Source organism: Narcine bancroftii, chromosome 4, assembly GCF_036971445.1.
Source record: "Narcine bancroftii isolate sNarBan1 chromosome 4, sNarBan1.hap1, whole genome shotgun sequence".
NCBI classification, from domain to species: Eukaryota; Metazoa; Chordata; class Chondrichthyes; order Torpediniformes; family Narcinidae; genus Narcine; species Narcine bancroftii.
The window spans coordinates 12,000,124-12,027,998 of NC_091472.1; the positions used below are offsets into that span (position 1 = coordinate 12,000,124).

General features: G+C 42.1%; 1 protein-coding gene and 1 long non-coding RNA gene across 3 annotated transcripts; one reads left to right on the plus strand and one right to left on the minus strand.

Annotated features, from left to right (window-relative positions):
- On the minus strand, positions 1–26,773 carry hnrnpub (heterogeneous nuclear ribonucleoprotein Ub). 2 transcript variants are annotated; one of them, XM_069930758.1, is made up of 14 exons: positions 26,734–26,773; positions 16,609–16,735; positions 16,448–16,521; positions 10,074–10,213; positions 9,893–9,992; positions 7,586–7,698; positions 6,984–7,247; positions 6,348–6,467; positions 5,722–5,850; positions 5,122–5,290; positions 3,854–4,132; positions 2,802–3,007; positions 1,612–1,716; positions 1–341 (listed from the first exon to the last, which is right to left on the minus strand). In XM_069930758.1, exons 1-14 carry the CDS (start codon positions 26,756–26,758, stop codon positions 285–287), a joined length of 1,908 nt encoding a protein of 635 aa, XP_069786859.1. In that variant the 5' UTR covers positions 26,759–26,773; the 3' UTR covers positions 1–284. The 2 variants fall into 2 exon arrangements, with proteins under 2 accessions (XP_069786859.1, XP_069786858.1); XM_069930757.1 differs by having other exon boundaries at positions 26,725–26,773.
- On the plus strand, positions 155–7,247 carry LOC138760324 (uncharacterized). Its single transcript, XR_011355540.1, has 2 exons — positions 155–368; positions 6,115–7,247. It is a non-coding gene; the product is annotated as an uncharacterized lncRNA (long non-coding RNA).
- Positions 26,774–27,875: the final 1,102 nt, after the last annotated feature.

The window sequence follows — 27,875 nt, forward strand, 5'->3', positions numbered from 1 at the left end:
ACAAGTTCAGGGGGTTTTATTTGATAAAATTTTACAGAAAAAAAATGCAGAAACTGAAAATGTTTTTGTCCTCTAGAAATTGGAGGTTCACCACATTCCACCTAAACAATTAAAATGTAAAAAAATAAAAGACACTTAAAAATCAATTAATTGATAAAGCTTCCAAATACGACCTGCAGGCACTTTGTTTTGGAATGTTTAAAAATCAAGATTAAAAAAGTTGACATCTCTTGGTTGAAGTTACAGCTGCGGTGAAACAGTCGTTGGATCACTCTCTGCAGATCCTAGTAGTAGTCTTTATTATACTGATTACTGAACTGGGACCAGAACTGCTGAAGTCGCTGCAAGGTTATAAAATAAGAAACTAGGTGAGTAGGATAAACAATGCAAGAATTAAAATGACTAAAATAAGTTCAACCATATTAAAAGCAACTTGACTGGGTCATTTGACTTGTTATTGTTGCATGTTGAGCAAAAAATTACTCCGGAAATAGACGGACAGTATATTAAATGTGGGGAGATCAGGTTCTTTATCAATTGGTATGGAATGGCTGCTGACTGCATCCTTTCCCAAGGGCTCTCCATGTTTAATAATGGAAAGCAAACTAGCCATTATTTTGTTTAGTAGCTTCAGTGCCAGAATAAGTCCGTATTTATATTATCTGTCAATTTTAGAAGTGCAATAAATTCTCATTAATTGTAACACATTTCCATGCAGCAAATCCAACTAATCAATTTGCACTACCAACAATATGGGAATTGGCAGAAAATCTGTTATGATGTCAATGCGTGGGGGAGGAAAAGATTAAGATATTGGATACTGCTCGTATCCAAGTTGGAGATATTCTAACACCTGATCAGGAGACATTCAGGACTACACTGAATTGTTAGCCTTGAGTTGTTAACTCTGGCAACAATTGATGATTTTTTAAAAAAATGTACACATTCATTGACAAAACAGAACTACTGCTCTAGCATTATCCTCTCCAAGACATGCTTATCACATTTTAACAATCTCAAGACTGGAAACACTATACCCTCAAAGGAATAAACTCCAGATGCTGGAAAACTGAATTAAAAACAAAATTTTGGAAGCACTCAAAATGGCAAATGATTGTTGACTGGAATATTAAGGGTTTCTCTCCATTGAGGTGGTGCAACTTGCCAAATGCTGAACATTTTGTTTTCATTTGGAATCCCGCAGCCAACAAGGTACAACCTCCTTTTTCTGATCCAACTTTAAACTATTTTAAGATCCTCTACATCTTGAATAAACAGGCATCCATTTAAGATGTCAATATTCCTACCAGTTCTCATCCTCAGCTGCCTTTTACATAGAATTTTAAAAAATGGTTTTAAGAGTTTAGAGTCATACGTGGAAACGGGCCCTTTGGCCCAACTTGTCCAGTGACCAAAATGTCCCACCTGGCTGTGTTTGGTCCATATCACTCTAAACCTATCCCATCTAAGTACCTATACAATCAGCAGATAATATGCTAACATCGTACCTTAAATATTTCTTAATAACTAAACCAAGATCATTCAATGGAAGAAGGAACTTTATCACCATTCAGGTAAACACCCAGTCACTCTTGGATCACAGTTACTTACCGCCTGCTGCTGACGGTTCCAGTTCTGTTTGTAGCCCTGACCTAGGTTGTAGCTTTCGTTTCTGTAGCCTTGGTTGTAGCCACGATTTCCCCTGCCCCTGAAATTCTGTAGTGAATCAGAAGAGATTTCAGTAAAGAGATAGAGCAGTGGTTTGCCACTTACTCCACGGACTTAATTTCCTAGCCTGCTTTTTCTTAAAAGAACTGCACCACTGCACCACATTCTTTACCCTGCTGCACTGCTATCTGCAATAATGCCCAATTCACAAGGATTGAGAGGAACAAGCAGCTTCAAAGGTAGGAGGTGGCTGTTCTCCGTGGTGGTGTCCACTATAGGACTCTGATCAAAAAAACAACTAGTGTAGCATCTACAGATGTTAGCTTTGTTTCAAAAGTGCCTGTCCTCAAACACAATTTTCCGTTATTCCTCGATTCCTTTTGATATCTAGATATCCAGCGATCTGTGAGTTGCATGCAGTGAGGAGCTTGCACAGCCCGTCCCGACGTTAGAGAAGTTCTTTATTCCTAAAGGTTATGACAATGTTTGTGTGGTGCTGAGTATGAACATCTAGAAATACAGATCTGGGAAGTGAAGCAAGCACTAGCCAAGTCTGAACATTAGAACACTACAGCATAGTGCAGGCCATTCTGCTCTCGACGTTGAGCCAACCCACTTATTCCTACCAAAAAAAAGAGCCCTTTCTACCTCATAACCCTCCATTTTTCTTTCATCCATGTGCCTGTCTAAGAGTCTCTTAAATGCCCCTAATGCTTCAGCCTCCGCCACCATTATTGGCTAGGCATTCCAGGGATCCACAACTTTTTTTTTTTAAAAACTTACCCCTGAAGTCTCTTTAAACTTTCCTACTATCAAAGGGCTGAGTATTTTACATATCATCCCCAAGAACAAGAGTCACAACTTCTTGCTTTTTGTAATTTACAATAAATGGAGCGAGGGCAAGGAGAGACGGATGCTGAACAGGGGAAAATTACAGAAAATTAAGTGGCTGGTGAGGAAAGAATTTAGTTTGACAAAGAATCATGTCAGACTATTTAATCAAGATAAATTCAAGAGTTGCAACCCCACGGGTAAATAGATTACAAATGGCCACATTTATGGTTTACATCTCAAGTCTTGGGTAATTATAAAAGGGAATATGCAAGCAAGGGCAAAAGGGATTCAAAATGTACCTGTCCATAGCCTCCTCGATTGTGGCCATGTCCCCTGTGGTTGTCTGCTGGACCCCTGTGGTTGTAAGCACCACCTCTGCCACTGTAAGAGCCTCTATCAATGAAACCACCCCTGGTATAGCCCATCATGGGAGCGAAGCGCTGGTTTTGTGGATAACCACGATTCTGCTGATTTCCTCTTCTATTAAACTGGCCACGGTTTGAACCTGTAGAAAAAGCAAATGGTCAAACAAATGCTTCAAAAGAAAAATTATTACAAACCTATCTGGTAAGAGAAGGAGCGTGGAACAAATTGGATTTCTCTCTCGCCACAATCACGATAAACCAAACTGCCACGACTCATGATTCTTTATACATGCACAGCAAATTTTGAGAATTAACTGGCTTACAGAAAACAGGTTCCTGACAAAATATATGTAGGTAAAACATTCAAAATAACCTGTCTGCTCAATGTTCAAGGTTAAAGGGTCCGTTTCTAAGCTGTAAATTTATTTAGATTTTAAATTTAGACTTGCAGCACAGTTACAGGCCCTTCCAGCCCATATACCCCAAATAACCAAATACGTTTTAAATGGTGGGAGGAAACTGAAACACCCAGAGGAAACCCATGCAGATACAGGGAGAACATACAAGCTCCCTACAGGCAGTGCAAGATTCGAACCCCGGTCCCAATCACTGGCACTGTAACAGCATTGCACTAACCACCACGCTAACCATGCGGTCCTAAATTGTATCCTATAAATACACAAATCTCATTTGGCTGTAGCCATTCCACACCCAAGAAAGCAAACTTAGTTCTACATCCAACAACTCCTTCTGTTCAAGTCAATACTGTCTTTATGCAAAACACCGATCCTTTTTAATTTGTCCAAGGTTCACATTAAAATTATGTTTATTTAAGCCACACACTGGAGGATGTTGGGACAAACCAAATGCCCAAAATAATACTTCTCTTCCTAGGTTTTTCTGTACAAGCTTGTGGCTTGCTGTTAAGAAATGAAACATACGCAGATAAAGTGGAGACTTGCTTTGCTGCATGGAATGCCCCGTACCTCCTCGGTAATTGCCGCCGCCACCACCACGGTTCTGATATCCACCACGTCCTCCTCTCTGACCACCTCGATTGTACTGGTTCATTCCACCTCGTTGTCCACTTCTCCCCTGATTCATTGCCCTCTTCCCTGCATTGGTGTTGGGCTTTTTCTCTGGTGGAAGAGCCGCCTTACTTTCTTCCTTGTACTTCTCAAGCAATTTCTGAGCATCTTCCTTCTCCAGTTCTGCATAACTCACCTCATCAAGAAAGTCACCCACTTCAGGAAGTGCGAAGATACCTTGGAAAAACAGGCCAACATTAAGAATCCACGTGTCAATCGTATTATCTCTAAACTATATTCTGTCTGTATATCCACAATGTCTTCAAAAGAAGAGTATTGCAGCCACAACAAATCACACTTTACAACAAAAATTGTTAATTCCTGATCTTGGACACTTGCTAGAGAGCAGGTCCATAATGCTAGTTGCCTTTACTTCAGCAGGACAGAATACAAATAGACTACCCAACTGAGCTCTGTACTCACCCAATATCCACATGCTCTTCAGCAGAGGTCACTGAACAGCAGCAAGAAATATGATGCAAGAAGGTGTAAATGGCACTCCAGTACCATTACTGACCAAGGTCAGATGTGGCAAACTTAACACAGCCATGATCCACAGTTTTCATAGCAACACAGTTACTAGATAAACCACCTGACAATGTCAATCTGAAACTTGTCTATCTGGAAAGCATCCTTTCCGTCTACTTCAATCCACACTGCAATACCAGAGCTCAATTACAAATACATTAAAGATCAAAATACAGCGAAAGACATTTAGAGAATTGTTTAAATAACATCAGCATAAAACCAAAGTCATGAGAAATAATGGTATACAGCGAGTCTATAAAATATCACTCAAGCTCAAAATTACACAGAAAATTTTTTTGAAAAGCTACAACTAGCTAGAATTACAGTTCACCTCAACTATTACTTTATTTTTAAGGGGCACAAAATATTTTACGTTTACGGAAGTAAAGCACGTCAAAAATACATTTCAATTTTTATGGGTCAGCCAAAGAAAATCTAAAAATCAGAATAGGTTATTAAAATATACAAAAATAAAATCTAAAATGGGACACTGTACACTTAAAGATTTGGTTAAAAATAAACATACAATAGCTAAATGCACTGTTGTATCACTAACACATTCAACGACCAGGTGTTCTAGCTCCCAAAGTAAAACTGATCAATGCATGACCAGAATTGCACTCAAATTGAATCTACACCTTTCATTTTCAGAACAGCATGTTCTGGGACATCCTTTCCCTCTTCCTCTGCTTTCTTCTTTGAACGCTCCTTATATTCTTCATCTGATGGACAAATGACAACCGCTTTACGCTGGAAGCCTGCGAACAGGCACATCTTTCTTCTCTGTGCAGCTGCACACACATTTGTCTACACAAGAAAATTAAAAGTGTTTTTTTTGAAAAACAACTGCTTCTCATTTTGAGTTATCCAGGCACCCCTGCCGCCCCATTCTTCCACAGCATCCCATCTTTCTTAATTTGACCAGCATAGCTGATACATCAGTTTATTTTCCACGATATACAATTAATTACAGTAAAATTATTACAAAGCATGGCTACAATAAAGTTTGAATGTGCCATTTTATTGGGTTTTCCTGCTTATTGCGAACTCAAGAGCCTTGCCTCTAGTCTGTACTTGAATACCAATCTCTGAATATACATACAGCTGCTATTCTAATTCAAACCTTTCTTCTCTCAACAATCTGACCTGCTATCTGGACCATCTACAGGAACAATTATTCAGGTGTTAAGAGAGGGGAAGGAGAGGGAGGAAAAGGAGAAAACCTAACACCCACATACCTGATCAAGAATGTAGTTACGCTTCTTGCGAGCAGCTATCTCAATAAACTTGCTCAAGCATTGCGTAGCTTGCTGGATCAATGTAGTCAATTTAACTCTGTCGGTCTTCTGACGCTTGAAGCTCAACACCTGAAACAGACAACAGATGTTCAGCAGGAAGCAGCTAGGATGTCTGGAAATCCAAACAAAAAAAATCTTATCCAGTGAGTTGGTCACTCGCCGTCTTTACTCATCTCCAAACAATTTAATGCATTTAAGCAGGAAACATTAAAAGGCTGCATTGCATTTTCATGTCACTTTGCAAGTAAACGATCGTAACATTCTATGAAATAACACCAAAGCAAACAGATTTCCTTAATTTCACCTTTACCTATTTATTTTTCCCCATTTTAGTAAAATGTTCGTATTGATGGATACAGACTAAATACAAGATGGAAGTAAAAGCCGAGAGAGTCGCTTCATGCCATCATCCACTCGCCTCAGAGATACAATGGAATAGATGCAAAACTCAAAATTGGAAGCCAGTTTGCAAGACAGACATACTTAAACTTTCAGAGACAAACAATAAAATGCTAATAGGGTTTTTATTTGCAGATATACCAAGGCAGACATCTCAAATATCGCACCTTCATAATATCCATGATGTTGTTTGTCCCCAAAATGTTGTATTTTCCTGGGTACTCTGCTGCATGCTTGGAAACCCACACCGACTTACCACTCCCAGGCAAGCCAACCATCATCAAAACCTGAAACAATCCAAATTGAGAAATATTACTGCAGATCAATTCAAGCAACCCCTGCTAAATAGAACACTGGTTTAATACATGTATTTATTTTTGTATTGAAAATCTTTCACACTTCTGTATACCCTGCTCTTGCATAAAAAAATGATCACACCAAACAGCAAGAGACAAAATACTTCTATCTCTGAGGAAGAGTTAGGGAGAAAGTAAGATCAGTTGTCCGTCCACTACACGGAAAACACATTAGGGTGAGATACAAGAACCGTTTGGGGAAAAAAAAGGAGAAAAATGAGTCAACTAATCTGTATCACATTAGACATTCTACTCCAAATATTAACAAATTTTGTTTTCAACATAGATTTTACTTGGGTAAAAAATAATCAAAGCAAAGATGATAAAACTAAGCCGACAGATAAACTGTAACCTAAAAAGGTACCCAACCCAAATTATTCATTCCAAGGTTCCTTTCATTTCAATAAAACTAAAAAAAAATCAATGCTTTGAAAGTATCACACTTACTTCACACTCTCCTTTGGTTTTCGGCCCCTTTGGCCCTCGGACACGGTCCTCCAATGGGACTTGCTGGATGAAAGTGATGCCTTCGGGTGTAGGAAAGAATGGAGTCTCCATCTGTCCAAAATTAAACTCCACTGCGCAATTGTGGCAGAGAACATGGGGAAATAAAGCCCTGTCAGCCAGGCAATCTTTTCCGATCTTAAATGCAACACCCAGATCCTGTCCGTTCTTGGAGTAAGAGACTTCGATTTCACCAGCATCAAAGTTCTGTAACAAAACACAAGATTGAGGGAGTTTTGCAAAATTTCCTCAGGAGAAGCTTCCTCATTGCAGCCAATGGTTTGAGTGTATGTGGTACTGCCACAACAACTCAAAAGAACTATTACATTATGCCCATGTTGTGACATAACTCAGGATTCAAAATGGTGAATTTAAAAATCATTTCAATTTCCTGCATGAGAGGAATCTTTTGAAATCGCAGCTTGTTAGCAATCGATAAACCCAGTCCTATTTCTATTCATTTGAAAACACAGAAAGTAGGTGCAATAGTGCAGCGCCAATGTAATTAAGAGTTTATGCCAAGATCCCACAAGATATCAACTTACAATAAAGCAACCAATCACATCATTCTCTCCAAACTTTTCGCCATACTCTTCAGATTTGCAATTTGAACATTTTGTTCCATTTCCAGAGTACCCAACAGAAAGCTCTTCTTCCCCTGAAAGAACAAGTGTTCGATTTAAACCCCACAAATTAACATTGCTGTATACGTTAAAAAAAACATGGAGGCAGTTTAAAAAAAAAATGGCCACAATGGAAATAGTTAAATCACAATGTATTCAAAGTCTGAAAAGTCAGATATACCCTTTGGCAGCAGACCCTTCATTACAGCCAAAATATTGTAATTGATGGGAAATAATAAGTAGATAAAATGAGTTCAAGATAAAGTGTATGCCTTTTGTCTGTAGCTACCAATCCAATACTGACAATCAGTCATTTTATAAAATGTGATCTGGGTGGTAGTTAAGTGAAGCAGTCAGTGACAATGTTCTGTTTTCACTGCTGTCACAGACCAGAAGTGTATGATTACCACTTGGTTCCTATCATTGAATAAAATTACACCACTCTCAACATGCTGAACTCACATGCATTGAGTGAAGAATGGTGGAAGTCTCATTGGAGCAGCAAATTTGTTGCAAGTTCACAGTGAAAGTGAATTGTGGAGTAATTATTTATAAACTGATTTTATAGAGTTGTTTACTCCAGAGTGTTTTTTTTAAATAGGAGAGCAAGCAAAATGTTAATGAAAAATGTGGTTCTCCAAAGACAAAAATACTGGAAATAAGAATCTACCAGTTCAATGTGATACCCATAAAGGGTCCAGACCCAAACATTGACTGGCCATTTTCACCATGAATACAGCCTGACCCTTTAAGTTCCTGCAGCAATTTATTATTTGCCACCAGTTCAACTGTGTGTGAAATGAGAAAATGTAGAATTTCTGGAACAAGCGCTGTTAAAGGTGAAACTACGGTTTATTTTGAGAAAAATAAAAACAATTAAACATAGTGACAGCATGAAGAGATCCTTTAAAAATCAAAACAAATCTCTTAATTACCAGCTTTAATTAAATACTGAATATTACAAAAAATCTAGTTTTCTCAAGAATGGCAAGTTTTTTTAAAAAATCGTTTACCCAGCATGTATATACAAATTCAATCAGAGAAAATGTCCAAGTTAACAAAATGTCTTGAATCTCAGAATATATGTGCAACAAATATGCAATACATCCCTGATTTTAAAGCACAATTTAAGAAAACTTTAGAAGCTGAAATTATCCTCTTCACTGAAACAATACAATCTCTTTTCCCCCCTTTTAGTGCTTCTCTGTTGTATCACCATAATAAATCAAGGACTTATTTTATTTCCTTGTCAATACACACACTGGAAAGCTCACAAAGCAATCAACCATACACAGCATATAATCATCTCAACCAAAGTATTAATTTTCTAGATTTTGCTGGATTCCAATCTCAAATTCAATTTCACTCTGTTTTTCCACAAGTAAATTATGATCAGAGTAGCAGCTGATATTTGGTAGCTCAGTGCTGACAAGAATCAACCATTCTAGTCTCATTACTTGGATAATGTGTCGGCAAACAAAGTAAATACACTGACACATTACTTGTAATGGAGTGCTGGTCTAAATTTAGCACAGTAAGCTGCAAAGGCACATTTTCATCAGGCAAGTGATATCAGCGCTGAGATTTCCCAATAATTTTTCCAGTCAGCAGATATTACTTATGTCAGTATCAGTGTAAACTAGAATTAGTGCGCAAACAAGAAAGTACCTTGCCATTGATTTTTCAGATTCTCCCTTTGCCTTGTATGGTAATCAGATGCAAAATGTCAGATATTTGGCAAGAGAACAATTTTCTACTTTCAGTGCTACCAAGAACTCCCACTGAATTGTGCTGCTTCAACAATACTGATCATTTTGCACCTCCTACACTATCTTTCATAGAGCATATTTATATTAAACTAGAGGGACTTCTGGCTGCACATTTCATCACCGAACTAGCTGGAAAAGGTGCAGTTTTAAACACAGCATTTTTTTCCTCAGTTCGTGCCTTCATTTGGGATCTGCTGAGTATTTCCAGCATTACTTCTCACACTGAGGAGTTCCATAAAAATTGAAGGCCGAATGTTACAATCTACCTACCTCCATAAAAAGGTTCTCCAATCATTCTCCCCTTCCCCCATCCCCACAGCCTTTTAGAAGAGCTATTCTCAACTGGGGCCAGACCAGAAACGTCACACCATACCATATACCAATGGTCAGTATTTCCACCAATATTGAGAAGGGAAAAGATGCTGTCTGTGAGGAAGCAGGAAACTGAAATTAAACTTACCAAGTAACATGCTGTAGGAAGCCAGTGACCAGCCAACCCTCACCTCATGTGGGTCAGTCTGATCCGCTGGCAAATGTTTAACTGGTATCTTCTCAATTACCTGTTGATACAAGATGATATTAATACAATTTTGCTTTTTTGCTCAAAATAATAATTGCACAAAATCATGATTTTTTTTTACCTTCATCTCAAAGCAGATTTTTCCTTTATTAACTCCATAGGAAGCTCTTCCACCAGCCCAGAGGTAGGCAAAGCCTTCCATAGTCAAAGGCATTGCACCAAAACGATCTCTATTGATTTTAAAGTGCAAATCACAATTATCTAGAAAAAAAATTATGCTTGTTAGTGCTTTATCCTTCACCCATCACAAACCTATGCATTATTAGAATACATTGGCAGACATGCACAAATTCAATTCACCAGGGACATTTCCCTAAAGCAACAAAGATGACTACCCCCTACCAATCAGGACAATTGATAATAATCAAATAACATGAATGTAAAAATATAAAAGTATGAAACTTATTTTACAACAAAAGTCAAGAATGATTAGAAATTTGTTCCAACTATGGAATAATTCTGGAACTAAACAGCTCTGAAAGACACTGCAACTTGATAATATTAAAACAACCTCAGGGTCCACCAATTATCATCACCTAAAAAAAGGATGCCATCATTAATTTCCTGCCCCCTCCAAGGCCAAGTTAAACACACAGGACATAATAACAATATTAAAAATTGCTTTTTAAAAAAAGTACTTTTAAGACATTAAGCGATATCAAAGTGCCCCCTCAAACAGAAAACCTAGCTGCAATAAAGCAAAACAAATAAGACAAATATTGAAACAGATTACACCAAGTCACCAGTTTGTGGGTAGCAGCAAAAGTGGCCAAGAATGAAAAGGTTATTTGTTCCCCCCCCCCCCACCACTGCCATAAATTATTAAAATAAACCCTCGATGTATTCTAATAAAGAATGTACGATTTCAAGATCAATTTTCTCTCTGGTGTTCTGTACTGCCTCTCAATTCAATTCGGTTTTCCTTTCTATAATTTACACATGGACAGCTGGGCAAGTTTTAGAACACACAGAACAGCATAATGCAGGCCCTTTGGCCCTTGTTGTTGTACTGAGCCACATACTCCTTTAAAAAAAGTACTAAACTCACCCTATCCCATAACCCTCCATTTTTCTTTCATCCTTGTTCCTCTCTGAGAGTCCTTAAATGGCCTGTTTCAGCCTCCACCACCATCCATGGCAAGGCACTCCAAGCACCCTCAATTCCACGTTAAAAAAAATTACCCCGATGTCTCCCCCAGCATTCTCCTCTTTCACTTTGCACACATGTCCTCTGATGTTTGCTATCCCTGCTCTGGGAAACAGGTGTGCTGGCTGTCCATCCTATAAATGCCTCTCATAATCTTGTAGACTTCTATCGAGTCTCCTTTCATCCTTCTACGCTCCAAAGAGAAAAGTCGCAGTTCTACTAACCTTGCCTCATAAAACTTATTTCCAAACCAGGCAACATTCTGGTAAATCTCCTCTGCACCCTCTCCACATCCTTCTTATAAGGAGGTAACCAGAACTGAACACAATACTCCAAGTGTCAAGTTGCAACATGACCTCACTACTCCTGGACTTAATCCCCCTATTAATGAAGCCCAGTATCCCATAGACCTTCTTAACTATCCTATGATCCTGTACAGTGACCTTGAGTAATGTGTGGATTTGTACTCCAAGGTCCCTCTGTTCATCCACTCTTAAGTAACTGACTATTTACCCTGTACTCAGCCTTCTGGTTTGCCCTTCCAAAATGCATCACCTCACACTTACTCAGATTGAACTTCATCTGCCACTTTTCTGGATCCTGTCTATATCCTCTTGTAATCTTTGATAACCTTCAGCTCCATCCACAACTCCATCCACAACTCCTCCAACTTTAGTTTCATCTGCAAACTTACTGACCCATTCTTCTGCCTCTTCATCCAGGTTATTTATAAAAATCATAAAGAGCAGGGGTCCCAGAACAGATCCTTGCAGCCCTTCACCAGGCAGAATACTTTCTTTCCACTACTACTTTCTGCTTTCTTCCTACAAGCCAAATTTTTATCCACTGAGCCTATGCCTCATGACTTTCTGGATGAGTCTCTCATGCGGGACCTTGTCAAAAGCCATCCTAAAATGTAGATGTGCAGACCACATCTACCACCCTACCCTCATCTATTTCTTTTGTTACCTCCTCAAAAATCTCAATTAGATTTGTGGTGCATAAACCTTCCCTTCACAAAGCCAAGCTGACTATCCTTGAGTAGACTGTACTTCTCCAAATGATCATAGATCTTATCCTTAATAATTCTCTCCAACAGTTTGGACGCCACTGACACAAAACTCACCGGTCTGTAATTCCCAGGATTCTCCCTATTACCTTTTTAAACAAGGGTGCCATGCTCCAATCCTTTGGCACCTCCCTGGCAGCCAAAGAGGATTCAAAGATCATAGCTAATGCCCCAGCTATCTCTTCTCACTACCCACAGCAACCTGGGGTATATCACATCCAGCCCCAGGCATTTATCAATCTTGTTTTTAAGAAGATCCAACACTTCCTTTTCCTTAATCACCACACTGTCCAGCACACAGCCCTGTTCTATTCTGACCTCACCCTGATCAAGGTCCTTTTCTCTTGTGAATACTGAAGCAAGGTATTTATTTAGGACCTCCCCAATCTCCTCCACCTCCAAACTTATGTTGCCTCTTTTATCCTATAGCGCCCCCACCTTAACACCTTGAGGTGTTACCAAGGCCTTCTCATGCCCCCTTCGAATTCTCCCAAGTCTTTAAGCTCCTCATGAGCCTTTCCCGTTTCCTATATCTAACATACTTCTTCCTCTTGACTAGTTGCCTCACCTGTTTCGTCAGCCACGGTTCCCTTTTCCTACCATCTTTTCCCTGTCCCAGTGGGACAAACTTATCCTGAGCCCAGCACAGTGGTCCCTAAACTTTCTCCACATTACTTCTGTGCTTTCACCCTTGAACATCTGTTTCCAATTTACTCTTGCTAGTTCCTCCCTCATCTCTTTCCCCCCATTTAAGCACTTTACCCTTTTGTCTGTTTTTATCCTTTTCCATAGCTATGTTGAAGCTAAGGAAGTTGTGGTCACTCTTACCAAAATTCTGGCTATCCCTTGACCAGGTTCATACCCAGAATTAAATCCAGTTTGGCCTCTCCTCTCGTTGGCTGGTTCACACACTGTGTCAGGAATCCTTCCTGAACACACCTGACAAATTCAGCCCCATCCATCCCTCTTGCAGTCATGAGGTTCCAGGAATATTACAGAAGTTGAAGTCACCCATAACTACAATCCTATATTTCCTGCACCATTCCAAAATCTGCCTGCTTATCTACTCTTTGGTGTCCCAAAGGCTATTTGGGGGCCTACAAACTACTCCCAGCACAGTGATATCTCCCTTCCTATTTATGACTTTCACCCACATCAACTCAGTGGACTCTCTGCAGCATCTTCCCTTTCTTTAGCTGTGATACTGTCCCTGATCAGTAATGCTACTCACCCCCAACTTTTCTACCTCCCATCGCATTCCTTTTAAAACACCTAAACCCCAGTACCTGCTTCAGCCAATCCTTCCTTTCTCCAGCCAAGTTTCAGTACAGCCACAATGTTGTAGTCCAACATACTGATCCATGCTCTAAGTTAGGAGTGTCCTAAGTGGTTGATGGGACTATCCAAGGGGTCAAAAAAATGCCAGAGGGTCTATTGAACTTGGTGGGGGGGGGGGGGGGGGTCCTGAAAGAATTGTCACATCTGAGGTCCCTGCTACTGCCCGGAAGCCTGAGGCGACTTCTTCGATGCAGATGGCACTGCACCCGATATTGAGAATGGAGTCACCATCACTGACCCTGGCTGCAGCCGATGCTGAAGACTTGGACCCAGCTCTGTTTGGCATCTTCCCGGCCAGAAGCAAAGTTTTTTTTAAAACTCTTATTGTAATCACTTGCTTGTTTGTTTTAAAGCCTTAACTTTATTTTCAAGTATGTAACAAAAGTTCATCATTATTATTTACTTTTTTGTACATGCCTTGGGGTCTATGAGGGATCAAGGATTCCATGAAGGAGTCGATGGTCTAAATTCCTCCAAGTTCATTGCCTTTATCCCTAATACTCCTAGTGTTGAAAGAGACATATTTCAACCCCTCAAAATGGCTACATTTAGGTTTTGTCCCCTGCCTGTCCTTCCTCACCAACTCAGAACACAGAGCATCATGCTTTTGTCACCTGCCTGTCCTTCTACCCTAATCTCTGCACTCACATTCTAATTCTGACCACCCCCCCCCCAGCCTGCAAAACTAGTTTAAACCATAGCTCTAGCCATTGAACAATTTATGAATTTGTTTCTTTTCCTTCAACCTCAGCAAACTACAGGCTGATGGGAATTTTAATCTTTCCTCTGTATGTAGTGTGCTCAGAAATTTATACAATTCCCATTCCAAAAATTCTAAAATGGTATCTACAAATGAAAAGATGCATTTTTTTTTTAAAGAAACCCCCCAAAAAAAGTTATCAAGTGCAGTGACTTTAAACATGCATTGCTTTCCCAATGATAAATTGTCACCATTATGGAATAATCTGGGGCAACCATAGCTGTGGATAGTGAACTGTTTTCCAAAATAAGTTTATCATAAAGTTGAAAACAATAGGCCAGTGAATAGCAGTTTTACAGCTATAATAGGTATGTTTTAAGTCAGGAATTTGCCTAAAAGCAAGTGTACTTTAGAAACTGAACATGCCAGATTAATTTATGCCTAGAATAAGGATATCCGTATGTTGTACATAAACACTTGGCATACATCAACCATGGAAGATAATATGCCAATCATGTACTTCAAAATTTGATTCAGTGAAATCATTTGGTGAAAGGAACTTTTATTTGGGATTCAAGTCAGATGGAAGAAAGTTATCAATTGTAAACCCACTCTCAATCTAATTCCATAGTCAAATGCAAATCAATCATGAACCTTTGAAATCCAATTAGATCATTATTTCATTACTGCCGCTGAAGGCATTGTGCTCCAGGCCTCCATCACCCTCTAGATAAAGAATCTTTCCTAAAATCTCCACTAATCCGACAACTCCGTTTCTCCTTGTTATTGATCCAAAGGAAAAGATCCTTCCCACTCTCTGTTTGGATCCCAGATCAAGTTTCAGCTACTTCTTCTAGAGACATGAAAGATGACAGATGGATTTGGCCTCATCACACCGGCCAGATTGACTAACAGTTTTAAATATTAGCATGGCTCAACCTACTAAGCGTTACCATACAACAAAAACTTCAACTATCCAAGGCTATAGAAAAAAACAATACTCAGCAGGCCAAACTGTGTTAGCCTTGGAACAGGCAGGATTTGGGACATGCATAGGCAAATTTATGCTGATATTTGCCTCAAGGTCAAAATCTGAGGGGTGGGAAAAGGAGTTTAGTAAAATGGAGAAGATGACTATTCAGTCAATAGCAATCCTTTGTTCCATGCAATTTCCAGATTAAATTATCTTTGCAGTTCCAAAATAGGCCTGGTGTGGGATCTCTGGCCTTTGGTGGCACGACAATAATAATGGCAATTTCATTTCATTCGGGAAGGCACTGTTGATGATGAGGGCTGGGATTCATCTATCTTCGGTGGTGGTAGATGGGGGGGAGGGGGGGGTAGAGCGCAGAGGAGCTGTTCACAAATTTGATAATAACTAGCATTTCTAGCTGATCCCTATGATATGCATGCTATCAGATTAACTTTATTTTACAGAAATTACAACTTTTAAAGCAATACAAGATCTCTAACTGGATTTGACATGAGGGATGCAGAGGTGACATGTACCAAATATTCCATTGTATAGGACGATCCTAAAAACTTAACAATTTCGCCTTAAAATCGGGTCGTCCTATACGTCAGGTCTAAAATCTGTACCTTGACAGTGAACTCTCAATACTGCCGCCATCTTCCTACTGGCTCTGACACAATTTCGTGCACGCCCTGTCAGTTATTTGTGAAGTCTCAGTGCTCCTCAACAGGATCCATCCGCCCAGTTCGACTGCCATCAGCTCTGAACAGGCTATAAACAGCCTGTTACAGGAGCCGAAAGTGGTTTATTTTAAAATGGCCAAACAAAATTGAAACCTTTACATTGTAGTTTGTTTTTAAAATATTGTTATTTGCTTTTAACAGAATCCACTGGTCAGCGGTAAGTGCCAAATTTGGGAGGGCCAGCTTATACAAAGGGCATCGTCAAACTCAACATTTTAGGTGGAAATTCTAGAGTGAACCTATACAGAGTTGTCCAATACAAAGGTTAGCTGTAGTGTCCGAAACCAAGGGGTTAAGAGTCAAAATAAGGGGTTGACCATTCAGGACACAGACCCCTAGAAGGCTGTTCCCTGAGTTTCTGAGAAAATTCAAATTCAAGTTAAACTTTTGTACACAAAGGAAAAGGAAGTTAATGCAAGCAAGTGGCAGAACTAAAGGCCTTCTCCAGCATCTTAGAACACTCACATGTATCCAGGGCCACCACAGTATCATCAAACTCCTCCTCATCTTCGTCCACAGGGGGTAGGGGGGATTTAGACCTGGAAAAATCCGATTCTATTGATTAATAACTGTGTTCCGAATTGAACAAGTGAAAATGACCAGAAATTAATAGTAATATTAAATACCGTCGATACTTGTTTTCTTCAATGTACTCATAGTACCCACGCCCATGATCTTCATGAGGTCTCTTTACTCCTCTGCGATTTTGCTCTTTACTCTTATCAGCTGCCTGATCAACTTTGCTCTCTTTGCCTACAAAAATAAAGGGAGTTATTAACTGAAAGCCCATGAAAACTTGGATTCTGTGATCAGTGGTGAAACAGACACCCAGAGGGAAAAATTGTCCATGATGTGAGAAGCTTTGTGGCATAGAGTCTGTCATTTCTCTAACCAAACTGCAGGATGCCCTCTGTGTGAATGATAATATCACACATACTAACCAGCCAATTAGATTGAAGAATTGTTCCAGCCACAAAATAGAAAAAAAATGAAAACATCGAAACATAATTAAGAGTTGAATTATAAAATGTTTCAAAAATTATTTTGAATTTAGTCTGCATTGGATACAAGTGTAGATTTAGGTTCAAAGTTCTTTGGAATTTTTTCCCCTAGAGGCTCGATCATCGATATTCAAAACAGAGAACACAGATTTCCAGATATTAAGGGAATTGGGGATATGGGATAGAGTGCACAGGCATGAAGCTGACACAGCTAATGAACCTGATAAATGAAAGAGCATGTTTGAAGAACCAAAATGCCTGCTCCAAATTCTTATTATGTCCTTGTGTTATGTTCTTGTAAGATCAAAAAGATTTCTGGGATGTTAATTTTAATGCACACCTCAAACTGTAAATGTAAAATTTTTCAAGATCTTACAGTGGGAATAGTTCATAAATCACAGTTAGTGTCAGTTTATCAGCTTCTGTAAAATACTTTGGAGAAAATAGAAAAGCAGAGCACAATCTAGAAGAGGGAAATTGCTTGATGAATGGTCATCCTGAATGGCACCAGAAATGGATAGCTTTGTGATAAAGCCTTAGCCTATGTTAATAACAGGTGCATTAGTCACATAATCTGGATCACTGTCTAGCAGTTCCATTAAAGAGAAGGGGGCGGGAGGAGTGAAAGCAAGCTATGGTGACAAGAACAAAATGATCAGCATACTTGAGTTATTTACCCATGTTAAATATGAGCATAATTCAAAAATTCAAGGATATCATACAATTAAATTCGTATGCTAATAGTTACCATTATCTTTGTAATTACCCAATGATCAACTTGTTTACTTCAGATACTTTATCACACACAACAATAAAAATTTTTTTTAAGGTACACATATCTGCACTAAGCAGTAAATTAGAATTAAATACAGGCAGTCCCCGACTTACAACCGTAATTGGGACAGACAGGTTGGTCGTAACTTGGTGACCTTGGGCTGCCATTGGGAGCGGGGACTACTTGTACAGTAGTTTTAGTAGAAATTTTTTAAAAAATTTTTGGCCATATGTGTGGGTGGACGTAACTCGCATAGGTTGGAAGTCGAGGATCATTGTACAACTTTTCTACTATTAAAGGGATATTTTGATCCATATGCTAGATGTATAAACTGAACTTTGCCATTAGTACACATTACACAAAAGAGTTCTACACACCTATCAGACATAGTCTCTCTCAGTGGTTTTTCTTTCCACTCACATATGCCATAGTGCTGTGATTACTAAAGGATTATTTAAGGTGGCATGTGAGAGGGGGGAAAAAGGTTGAAAATCAGCTGGACCTAATTGATAAAGAAATATTTTGCTTGAGCCCAATGTCATTGGGCCCATTTCCTTTGAAACTGCACATAACAATGAGTCAATGAGGTACGATTAAAATAGTTGTTTTCAAACTTTTTCTTTCCACTCACATGCCACTTTAAGTAATAATCCCTTACAAATCACAGAGCACAGGGATTACTTAAAGTGGTATGTGAGTGGAGAAAAAAAGTTTGAAAACTATTGGTCCATCTAATCAGCTCTTACACCATTCGATTGTGAAAATAATGTTTTTAAAACTGGGTGGACAAGAGTCTCATAGGAGTTTCAGGAACTGAGGAGCAAGCTACACAAGGAAATCAGAAAAGCAAAATGGGGAAAGAAAATAGCTCTGGCAGACAATATGAAGAATAATCCCAAGAAATTGTATAGCTACACAAAGGGAAAAAGGGTAACCAGAATAAACAAGAGACCACTCAAGAATCAATTCATTCAACTCTGTGTGCAGCCATAGGAGATGGCCTGCCCCTCAATGAGTACTTACCTGTTGTACTGGGGAGAGGAAAAACAAGAACTTAGGCAGTTAATGGTTGTGCCTTGGGAACAGTCGTTATCATAGTTGAGGATGTGCTGAAGGACCTGAAGCTCACAAAGGCAGACAAAACTCCTGGACATAAATCAGATATATCCAAGGATATTGTGGAAAGCAAGAGAGGAAATTGCAGGCACCCTGGCTGAGATTATAGGAGTCAGTGCTGGAAAACTAGGGTATGGCAAATGCTGTACCTCCATTCATAAAGAGCCGCAGGGAAAAACCTGGGAACCACAGGCCAGTGAGCCCTACCACCAGTGATGGGGAAGTAATCGGAGAGTACTCTAAAGGAGAAGATATACATACACTTGGATAGACAAGGGCTGAGTAAGGACAGTTTTGTAAGCGTGAGGTCACATCTCACAAATATGAGATTTTTTTTGAAGGTGTGACCAAGAGGCTCAACAAGGTTGCAAGATAGCAGAATGGACAGAAAAATGGCTTCATGGGTGATGGTAGAAGGTTGCTTTATTTTTAGACTGCAGGCCACCAGGTTCAGTGCTGGGCCTATTGCTGTATGCCATCTATATCACTGATTTAGATTAAAACATACAAGGCATGATTAGCAACTTTGAAGATGGCACTAAAGTGTTTGGTATTGTAGATAATAAAGACAGTTAGTTGCCAAAGATTGCAGCAGGATCTTGATCAATCACAGGTGGACAGAGGAATGGCTGACAGAATTTAATACAAAGTAATGTAAGGTGGTGGATTTTTGGAGTTCTAACATGGGAAGGATCTACAAAGTAAATGGGAGGGATCTGGGGAGCGCCGTAGAGCGGAGGGATCTGGGGAGCGCCGTAGAGCGGAGGGATCTGGGGAGCGCCGTAGAGCGGAGGGATCTGGGGAGCGCCGTAGAGCGGAGGGATCTGGGGAGCGCCGTAGAGCGGAGGGATCTGGGGAGCGCCGTAGAGCGGAGGGATCTGGGGAGCGCCGTAGAGCGGAGGGATCTGGGGAGCGCCGTAGAGCGGAGGGATCTGGGGAGCGCCGTAGAGCGGAGGGATCTGGGGAGCGCCGTAGAGCGGAGGGATCTGGGGAGCGCCGTAGAGCGGAGGGATCTGGGGAGCGCCGTAGAGCGGAGGGATCTGGGGAGCGCCGTAGAGCGGAGGGATCTGGGGAGCGCCGTAGAGCGGAGGGATCTGGGGAGCGCCGTAGAGCGGAGGGATCTGGGGAGCGCCGTAGAGCGGAGGGATCTGGGGAGCGCCGTAGAGCGGAGGGATCTGGGGAGCGCCGTAGAGCGGAGGGATCTGGGGAGCGCCGTAGAGCGGAGGGATCTGGGGAGCGCCGTAGAGCGGAGGGAACTGGGGAGCGCCGTAGAGCGGAGGGATCTGGGGAGCGCCGTAGAGCGGAGGGATCTGGGGAGCGCCGTAGAGCGGAGGGATCTGGGGAGCGCCGTAGAGCGGAGGGATCTGGGGAGCGCCGTAGAGCGGAGGGATCTGGGGAGCGCCGTAGAGCGGAGGGATCTGGGGAGCGCCGTAGAGCGGAGGGATCTGGGGAGCGCCGTAGAGCGGAGGGATCTGGGGAGCGCCGTAGAGCGGAGGGATCTGGGGAGCGCCGTAGAGCGGAGGGATCTGGGGAGCGCCGTAGAGCGGAGGGATCTGGGGAGCGCCGTAGAGCGGAGGGATCTGGGGAGCGCCGTAGAGCGGAGGGATCTGGGGAGCGCCGTAGAGCGGAGGGATCTGGGGAGCGCCGTAGAGCGGAGGGATCTGGGGAGCGCCGTAGAGCGGAGGGATCTGGGGAGCGCCGTAGAGCGGAGGGATCTGGGGAGCGCCGTAGAGCGGAGGGATCTGGGGAGCGCCGTAGAGCGGAGGGATCTGGGGAGCGCCGTAGAGCGGAGGGATCTGGGGAGCGCCGTAGAGCGGAGGGATCTGGGGAGCGCCGTAGAGCGGAGGGATCTGGGGAGCGCCGTAGAGCGGAGGGATCTGGGGAGCGCCGTAGAGCGGAGGGATCTGGGGAGCGCCGTAGAGCGGAGGGATCTGGGGAGCGCCGTAGAGCGGAGGGATCTGGGGAGCGCCGTAGAGCGGAGGGATCTGGGGAGCGCCGTAGAGCGGAGGGATCTGGGGAGCGCCGTAGAGCGGAGGGATCTGGGGAGCGCCGTAGAGCGGAGGGATCTGGGGAGCGCCGTAGAGCAGGCTACCCTCAAATGCCTCTTTAGACTCCTCTGCAAAATACTAGTGGGTTTATAACCTTCATTCTGGTGTCAAATAACTCAAATTGATGTCACCCTTGTTGAAGGAATGGAGCTCATTTCAATCTTGAAGATCCCTAGTCTCACTCATTTCTGGTCCAAGAATTTCAAAGACACTAAGAGTTCCAATTTACATTTCACATTAGAACTGCAAAAATGAACAAGAACAAATTTGAAAGTAGACAAATTCACTTGACATTTTTGCAGAAAGGATTTTTAAAATTCATATTAATTTTAGTCTTTATCCAAGTTATCCACTGCATTATCGACTAAATTAGCTGTAAAATTTTAATGCAGTGTTACGAAATGGAAGAATGTATTGATCATAAAAACAGCAATCAACTCTTCAAGACCATAATTCCAGCAACTTGTACACTACAAACAAAATCAGTCCAAAATAAAACAGTTGTGCATAAATGCTACACAAAGCACAACCAATAGATTGAACACCTCTCCCATCTTACTGCTTTGGGAACAGGATAAACAGCCCTACAGGATAAACAAAACCGTTGTACGATTGGGAGACTGAAATTGGACACAAATCCTTCTCCAAAAATAATCCTTGGTCATTAATAAGCAAACTATTTCCCCCCCAAAACATGAGAGCAGCTGCTTTTAATATTAGTAAGGCAATAAAGATGTATACATTTTATATGTGCAGAGAGAGATCATAACACTATTAAAGGCATATTTGATGTGGGTCATTCACCCTATATCCAACAATACAACACTTGCACTTCAGACTGCTTGAGATGCACCATTAGTACCATTTAAAAAATCTTAAATGTACTAATTTTGCCCCCGCAGCCATGACTTTTAAATTTTATGAACACAAGTAGCACACCAGGCTCAGTGACATTGTGTCTTGCAGAACATTCAAACAGCTATCTTTGTCTCAGAGATTGAGATTTGCAGCCAGACAGTGTAAATAAATTGAAGCTGGCTGCAATCGATAATGCAATGAGTTATGCGACATCTACTATAATATAAATCACTATTCACCACACACTAGTAAACAGAAATATCTATAACTCTACCCATTCATTGACTTACACTGAGCTCTTACACATCATAATTCAATTTTAACATTTTCCACCTTGCATTCAAATCTCTCTAATCTCCAGTCATTCCAGGGACTGCAGAAGATCATCTCCAAAGGCAATCACTTACCAAAGCCACCCATGCTCTGGAATTACTTTTCACCTCCTCCACCTCATTAGATGCTTAAAATGGATTAGTCAGTTTTGGATTAACTTGCCCCAAACATATATATTTAATATCGTCTGTGGTTTGCACACATTTAGGCATTTTTATGGAATATCTTCCACCGTACATCCTGGCCCTTTAATGTTTTCCAATACAGCTCAAGGAACAGCATGTAATATTTGACCAAGCATGCTATACTCAATGTTAAACTCAACCATTTCAGATGACCAACATAATTTGTCCAAGGAAATACAGTTTGAAAGAATTCCCACCAACTGTACTTTCAACAACCCCCCCCGCCCTCACCAGATTTTGCCTAGTACTTACAGGATGCATGTTTTATTACAACAAATAGCAGTATGCTGTATCCATCCTTCCAGAAATCTTTCCCTCTCTTGCTTCTCATTCAGCTTTTATTGATAGGCTGATCAGCTACAATCAACAAACCCTCACAATACACTCTTACCTGATACTAAAACCCCATCATTCACTCTCCACTTGACTTGGGAGTAGTTGAGGCTATTCTGGTTGCCCAATCACTACAAGGATCTCTTTGGCTTGGCTTCGCGGACAAAGATTTATGGAGGGGTAATGTCCATGTCAGCTGCAGGCTCGTTTGTGGCTGACAAGTCCGATGCGGGACAGGCAGACACGGTTGCAAGGGAAAATTGGTTGGTTGGGGTTGGGTGTTAGGTTTTTCCTCCTTTGTCTTTTGTCAGTGAGGTGGGCTCTGCGGTCTTCTTCAGAGGAGGTTGCTGCCCGCTGAACTGTGAGGTGCCAAGATGCACGGTTTGAGGTGATATCAGCCCACTGGCGGTGGTCAATGTGGCAGGCACCAAGAGATTTCTTTAGGCAGTCCTTGTACCTCTTCTTTGGTGCACCTCTGTCTTGGTGGCCAGTGGAGAGCTCGCCATATAACACGATCTTGGGAACGCAATGGTCCTCCATTCTGGAGACGTGACCTACCCAGCGCAGTTGGATCTTCAGCAGCGTGGATTCGATGCTGTTGGCCTCTGCCATCTCGAGGACTTCGATGTTGGAGATGAAGTCGCTCCAATGAATGTTGAGGATGGAGCGGAGACAACGCTGGTGGAAGTGTTCTAGGAGCCGTAGGTGATGCCGGTAGAGGACACATGATTCAGAGCCGAACAGGAATGTGGGTATGACAACGGCTCTGCTTTGTAAAGGGTTTGAAGAGAATTACTTGCATTTGAACTTCAAGGAGAGGCTCGACAAACCTGGTTTGTTTTCTTGGGAGCATCAAACACTGAAGGGAATCTTGACCAAAGTTTACAAGATTAACATTCAGAATCTTTACTCAGGATAGAAATGTCAAATACTAGAAGACATTCATTTAAGGTGAGAGGGGATAAGTTGAAAGGAGAACCACAGTGCAAGATTTCTTTTTACAGTGTTAGGTGCCAGAATAGACCACAAGGGTTACTGGTGAAAGCAGATATAATAGTGGTGTCTAACAGGTTTTAGACAGACAGTGATAGCATCTTCAAGTTCACTGAAGTCGACATCAGAGGATCTCTCATTGAATAATCATGAGGTAATCTTGAGTAGGCAAATGAATGCCTCTACTTTCTAAGAGGTCTGAGAAGATTTAGCATGTCATTAAATACTATCAATTTTCCAGTGTATTATTGAAAATATCCTAAGATTGTACCATGGCATGGTTTGGAAATTCAGTTCATTTGTCATTGATTGTACCAGCACAACCCAATGAAAGAGGCTCTGCGGTCGGACCATGGTGCAGAACAGTACAAAACATGTATGCACATAGGGACAAATGATACATACACGGAGTACATAGATAAAAATAAATATTAATAAATAGCAGAGTCGCAGAGTAGTTAGCAGTTATTCAGCAGTCTCACTGCCCATGGGAAAAAACTTCCTCAGCCTGATGGTTCTGGCTCTTGATACGGCTGTATCTATTTCCTGATGGGAAAGGCTGGAAGATGCTGTGTGTGGGTGGGTGGGTGGGGAATGATGCAAGCCCTCCTGTCTGCTTTACATGGGCAGAAGGCAATTTCAAGTAATATTGCACATTCTGTACTATTACATGACAAAGGATTTTTAATCCCTTTTTATATCATCTTTTTTCTGTCCTGAATGCTAAATTTATTCTATTTGGTATATTATGCATATTACAATAAACTTTCTTTGTTATCATCCAGAAGTGGAGGGATATAGTCATGTGTCGGCAGAAAAGATTTAGTTTAATTTGGCACTGTACTTGGTGGAGATGTCATGGGCTAAAGGGCCTCAGATAGTCTACATGGCTTTGAGGGAAAAGGTGTACCTCATGAGCCTAATTGAGCTTTTTTGAGGAAGTAACAAAAAAAATTGATGAAGGTAGAGGCAGTAAATGTGATATATATAGATTTTAGTAAGGGATTTTAGTAAGGAAAAACCCAACACCCAACCCCAACCAACCAATTTTCCCTTGCAACCGCTGCAATCGTGTCTGCCTGTCCCGCATCAGACTTGTCAGCCACAAACGAGCCTGCAGCTGACGTGGACTTTTTACCCCCTCCATAAATCTTCGTCCGCGAAGCCAAGCCAAAGAAGAGTAAGGGATTTGTCAAGGTCCCCTCTGCGACACTCTTTCAGAAGGGAAATGTGGCAGTGTGAATTCAGAATTAGTTTGCCTGCAGAAAGCAGGGAGTAGTAATAGATGGGAAGTCTTCTTCTGCCTGGAGGTCAGTGACCAATGGAATTCTTCAGGGATCTGTCATTGGCTGTTCTATTCCTTTCTTCTCTCCACAACTTAAAATATTTGATTTTTAGTTTCGAAGTTCCAAAAAAAATCATTAATTATGTCTTTTCAGATGCTGCCTGATCTGAGCAATTCCACATTTTTTTCTAGCATCTGCAGTCTTTTTTGACTATATACAGTGTTATTTTAAGCATTCATTGAAATAAAGTTTGAGAGCCAGAGTCATCACAATGATTCTATCAAGTATTTTTATGAACAATTCTCCATTGGCAGGGCTCACAGCACATAGCATGGAACAAAAATTTTTACAGAATATTTCAGGACTGTACAGGCCTTTCGGCCCACAATGTTGTGTCAACCTATGTATATATAAATAAAAATTTCCTACCTCATAACCCATTATTTATCTTTCATGCATGTCTAAGAGAGTCTTAAGTATCCCTAATGTTTCAGCCTCCTCCACCACCACCACACCGGCAATGCATTCCAGGCACCCACAACTCTTGTGTACAAAATCTACCCCTGATGGCTCTCCAAAACCTTCCTACTCCACCCTGGGAAAAAGGTGCTAGCTGTCTACCTTATCTATGCCTCTCATAATTCTGCAGACCTTTTTTAAAAAAGTCACCTCTGATCCTCCTTCACTCCAAAGAGAAAAGCCCTAGCAGTGCTAACCTTGCCTCATAATACATTTTCCAATCCAGACAACATTCTGGTCAATCTCCTCCGCATCCTCTCCATAACTTCTACATCCTTCCTGTAATGAGGTAACCAGAAATGAACACTCTATCCCAAGTTTGGTCTCACCAGAGATCTATAGAGTAGCAACATTACCTCATGACTCCTGAACTCAATCTCCTGACTAATGAAGCCCAGCATACCAGAGGCCTTAACTATCCTACCAACCTCCACAATAAATCCATTTCAAGTCTCAATTGTCCATGGATAAAACCCTTGACCAAAGACTACATCCTCTAATCTTTTTAATATCAGATTAACACTCCACTTTTACTCTCATGGTTCTATCAGAATGCTCTTACCTCCGAGCTCCACAATACCTTCTGCTTCTATCATTTATGTGACAATCCCAGGTCTCACACAAAATTAAGCCAACAAACCCAGCTTTACTACCTCCCCTCCCTAACCCTTCGGAAGCTTTTGAACAACATCCAAGACCAGATCAGCATCAGACTGATTTGGTTAAATGTAAAAAAACATTGAACCTTCACCAAAAATTTTACCTTTGCCACTTTTTTCTTTTTAAAAAACATTACTTTCAACTGAGAAAAGTAAACAGATTTACATTCTTAATGGTGTATGAAACATACCGACACCCAGACCTTCCACAGGATGGAGCGGGCTCGATGGGCCATTTTTGGCCAACTCCTGTTCCTACTTCCTGATGTTCCATCTGTTCCAAAGGTGCAATACAAAATTCCACTTTGACCTCCACTCAATCACCGATTCCCTCATCTGTGCCTTTATTAACTATAAATTTGACCCCAGACTCTCTTTCTAAAAAGAACCCCAAAATTTCATCCAGCACAGCATCCTCCTACTTGGTGTATCACAAAGACTACTGGTTAAGTCATAATTTACGACTTGAAAATTCTCACCCACACAGAATTTTCCCCACTTGCCCATCTCCCTGCCCCCATTCAATAATTCTGGAGTTACCAATGATGTACTCGGGACTCAAGAAATTAACTATAAGAAACTACTAAAACTTTGAAGTTCCTCCCCTCCCCCCCCTCCCCCTCCCCAAGAACAGACCTGCCTCACTTTTAATTTTTCGTTCTTTAAACATGGACCATGAAACCTGACCGTGACTCAGATCACCTTCTCTAGCCGTTTAAGCCGTTCAAGGAGCCCTGTTGTTCAAAACACAAAGCCGTTCAAGGAGCCCTGTTGTTCAAAAACACAAAACGGGAGAAACTCAGTCGGTTCAAGCAATGCGCACGATATCCAGCAAAGAGAAAGCCGAGTCGGCTTGATGAAGGGCTCAAGCATGAAGCGTTGGATATGGATCTTTGCTTTGGGAAGGACGCGGCTTGATCTGCTGAGTTTCTGCAGCATGGTTTTAATTTAACCGGCGTACCTTTGTGTTTTACAGCAGCAAGTTTAATGTTATTTTCCAAAAAATGAACGGATCCCCCCCCCCCGCCCGTTCTTTAAAAATCATAACCTGCATTGAAACAGCTTTCGCTAACCCCCCCCACCCTCCGCTTCCCCCCCTCTGTTGCTCTCACCCCGTTTCCCCGTCCCTCCCCCGTCTCCCCCCTCCCCCCCGCTCTCACCCCGCTCTCCCCCCTCCCCCCCGCTCTCCCCCGCTCTCCCCCCTCCCCCGCTCTCCCCCCTCCCCCGCTCTCCCCCTCCCCCGCTCTCCCCCCTCCCCGCTCTCCCCCCCTCCCCCGCTCTCCCCCCTCCCCCGCTCTCCCCCCTCCCCCGCTCTCCCCCCTCCCCGCTCTCCCCCCTCCCCGCTCTCCCCCCTCCCCCGCTCTCCCCCCTCCCCCGCTCTCCCCCCCTCCCCCGCTCTCCCCCCTCCCCCGCTCTCCCCCCTCCCCGCTCTCCCCCCTCCCCCGCTCTCCCCCCTCCCCCGCTCTCCCCCCTCCCCCGCTCTCCCCACTCCCCCGCTCTCCCCCCTCCATTTCCCCCCTCCCTGCTCTCCCCTTCCATTTCCCCCCTCCCTGCTCTCCCCCCCTCCATTTCCCCCCTCTCTGCTCTCCCCCCTCCATTTCCCCCCTCTCTGCTCTCCCCCCTCCATTTCCCCCCTCTCTGCTCTCCCCCCCTCCATTTCCCCCCTCTCTGCTCTCCCCCCTCCATTTCCCCCCTCTCTGCTCTCCCCCCTCCATTTCCCCCCTCTCTGCTCTCCCCCCTCCATTTCCCCCTCTCTGCTCTCCCCCCTCCATTTCCCCCCTCTCTGA

What these genes read in the sequence shown, in the direction of transcription:
- hnrnpub (XM_069930757.1), bottom strand. Translation starts at nt 26,758, where the DNA reads ATGTTTAAAGAACGAAAAATTAAAAGTGAGGCAG. An exon ending in TTCCTACAGCATGTTACTTG is followed by an intron (nt 7,699 to 9,892) that starts GTAAGTTTAATT and finishes TTGTTCTTTCAG; the next exon opens with GGGAAGAAGAGCTTTCTGTT. An exon ending in ACATCATGGATATTATGAAG is followed by an intron (nt 5,851 to 6,347) that starts GTGCGATATTTG and finishes TGTCTGTTTCAG; the next exon opens with GTGTTGAGCTTCAAGCGTCA.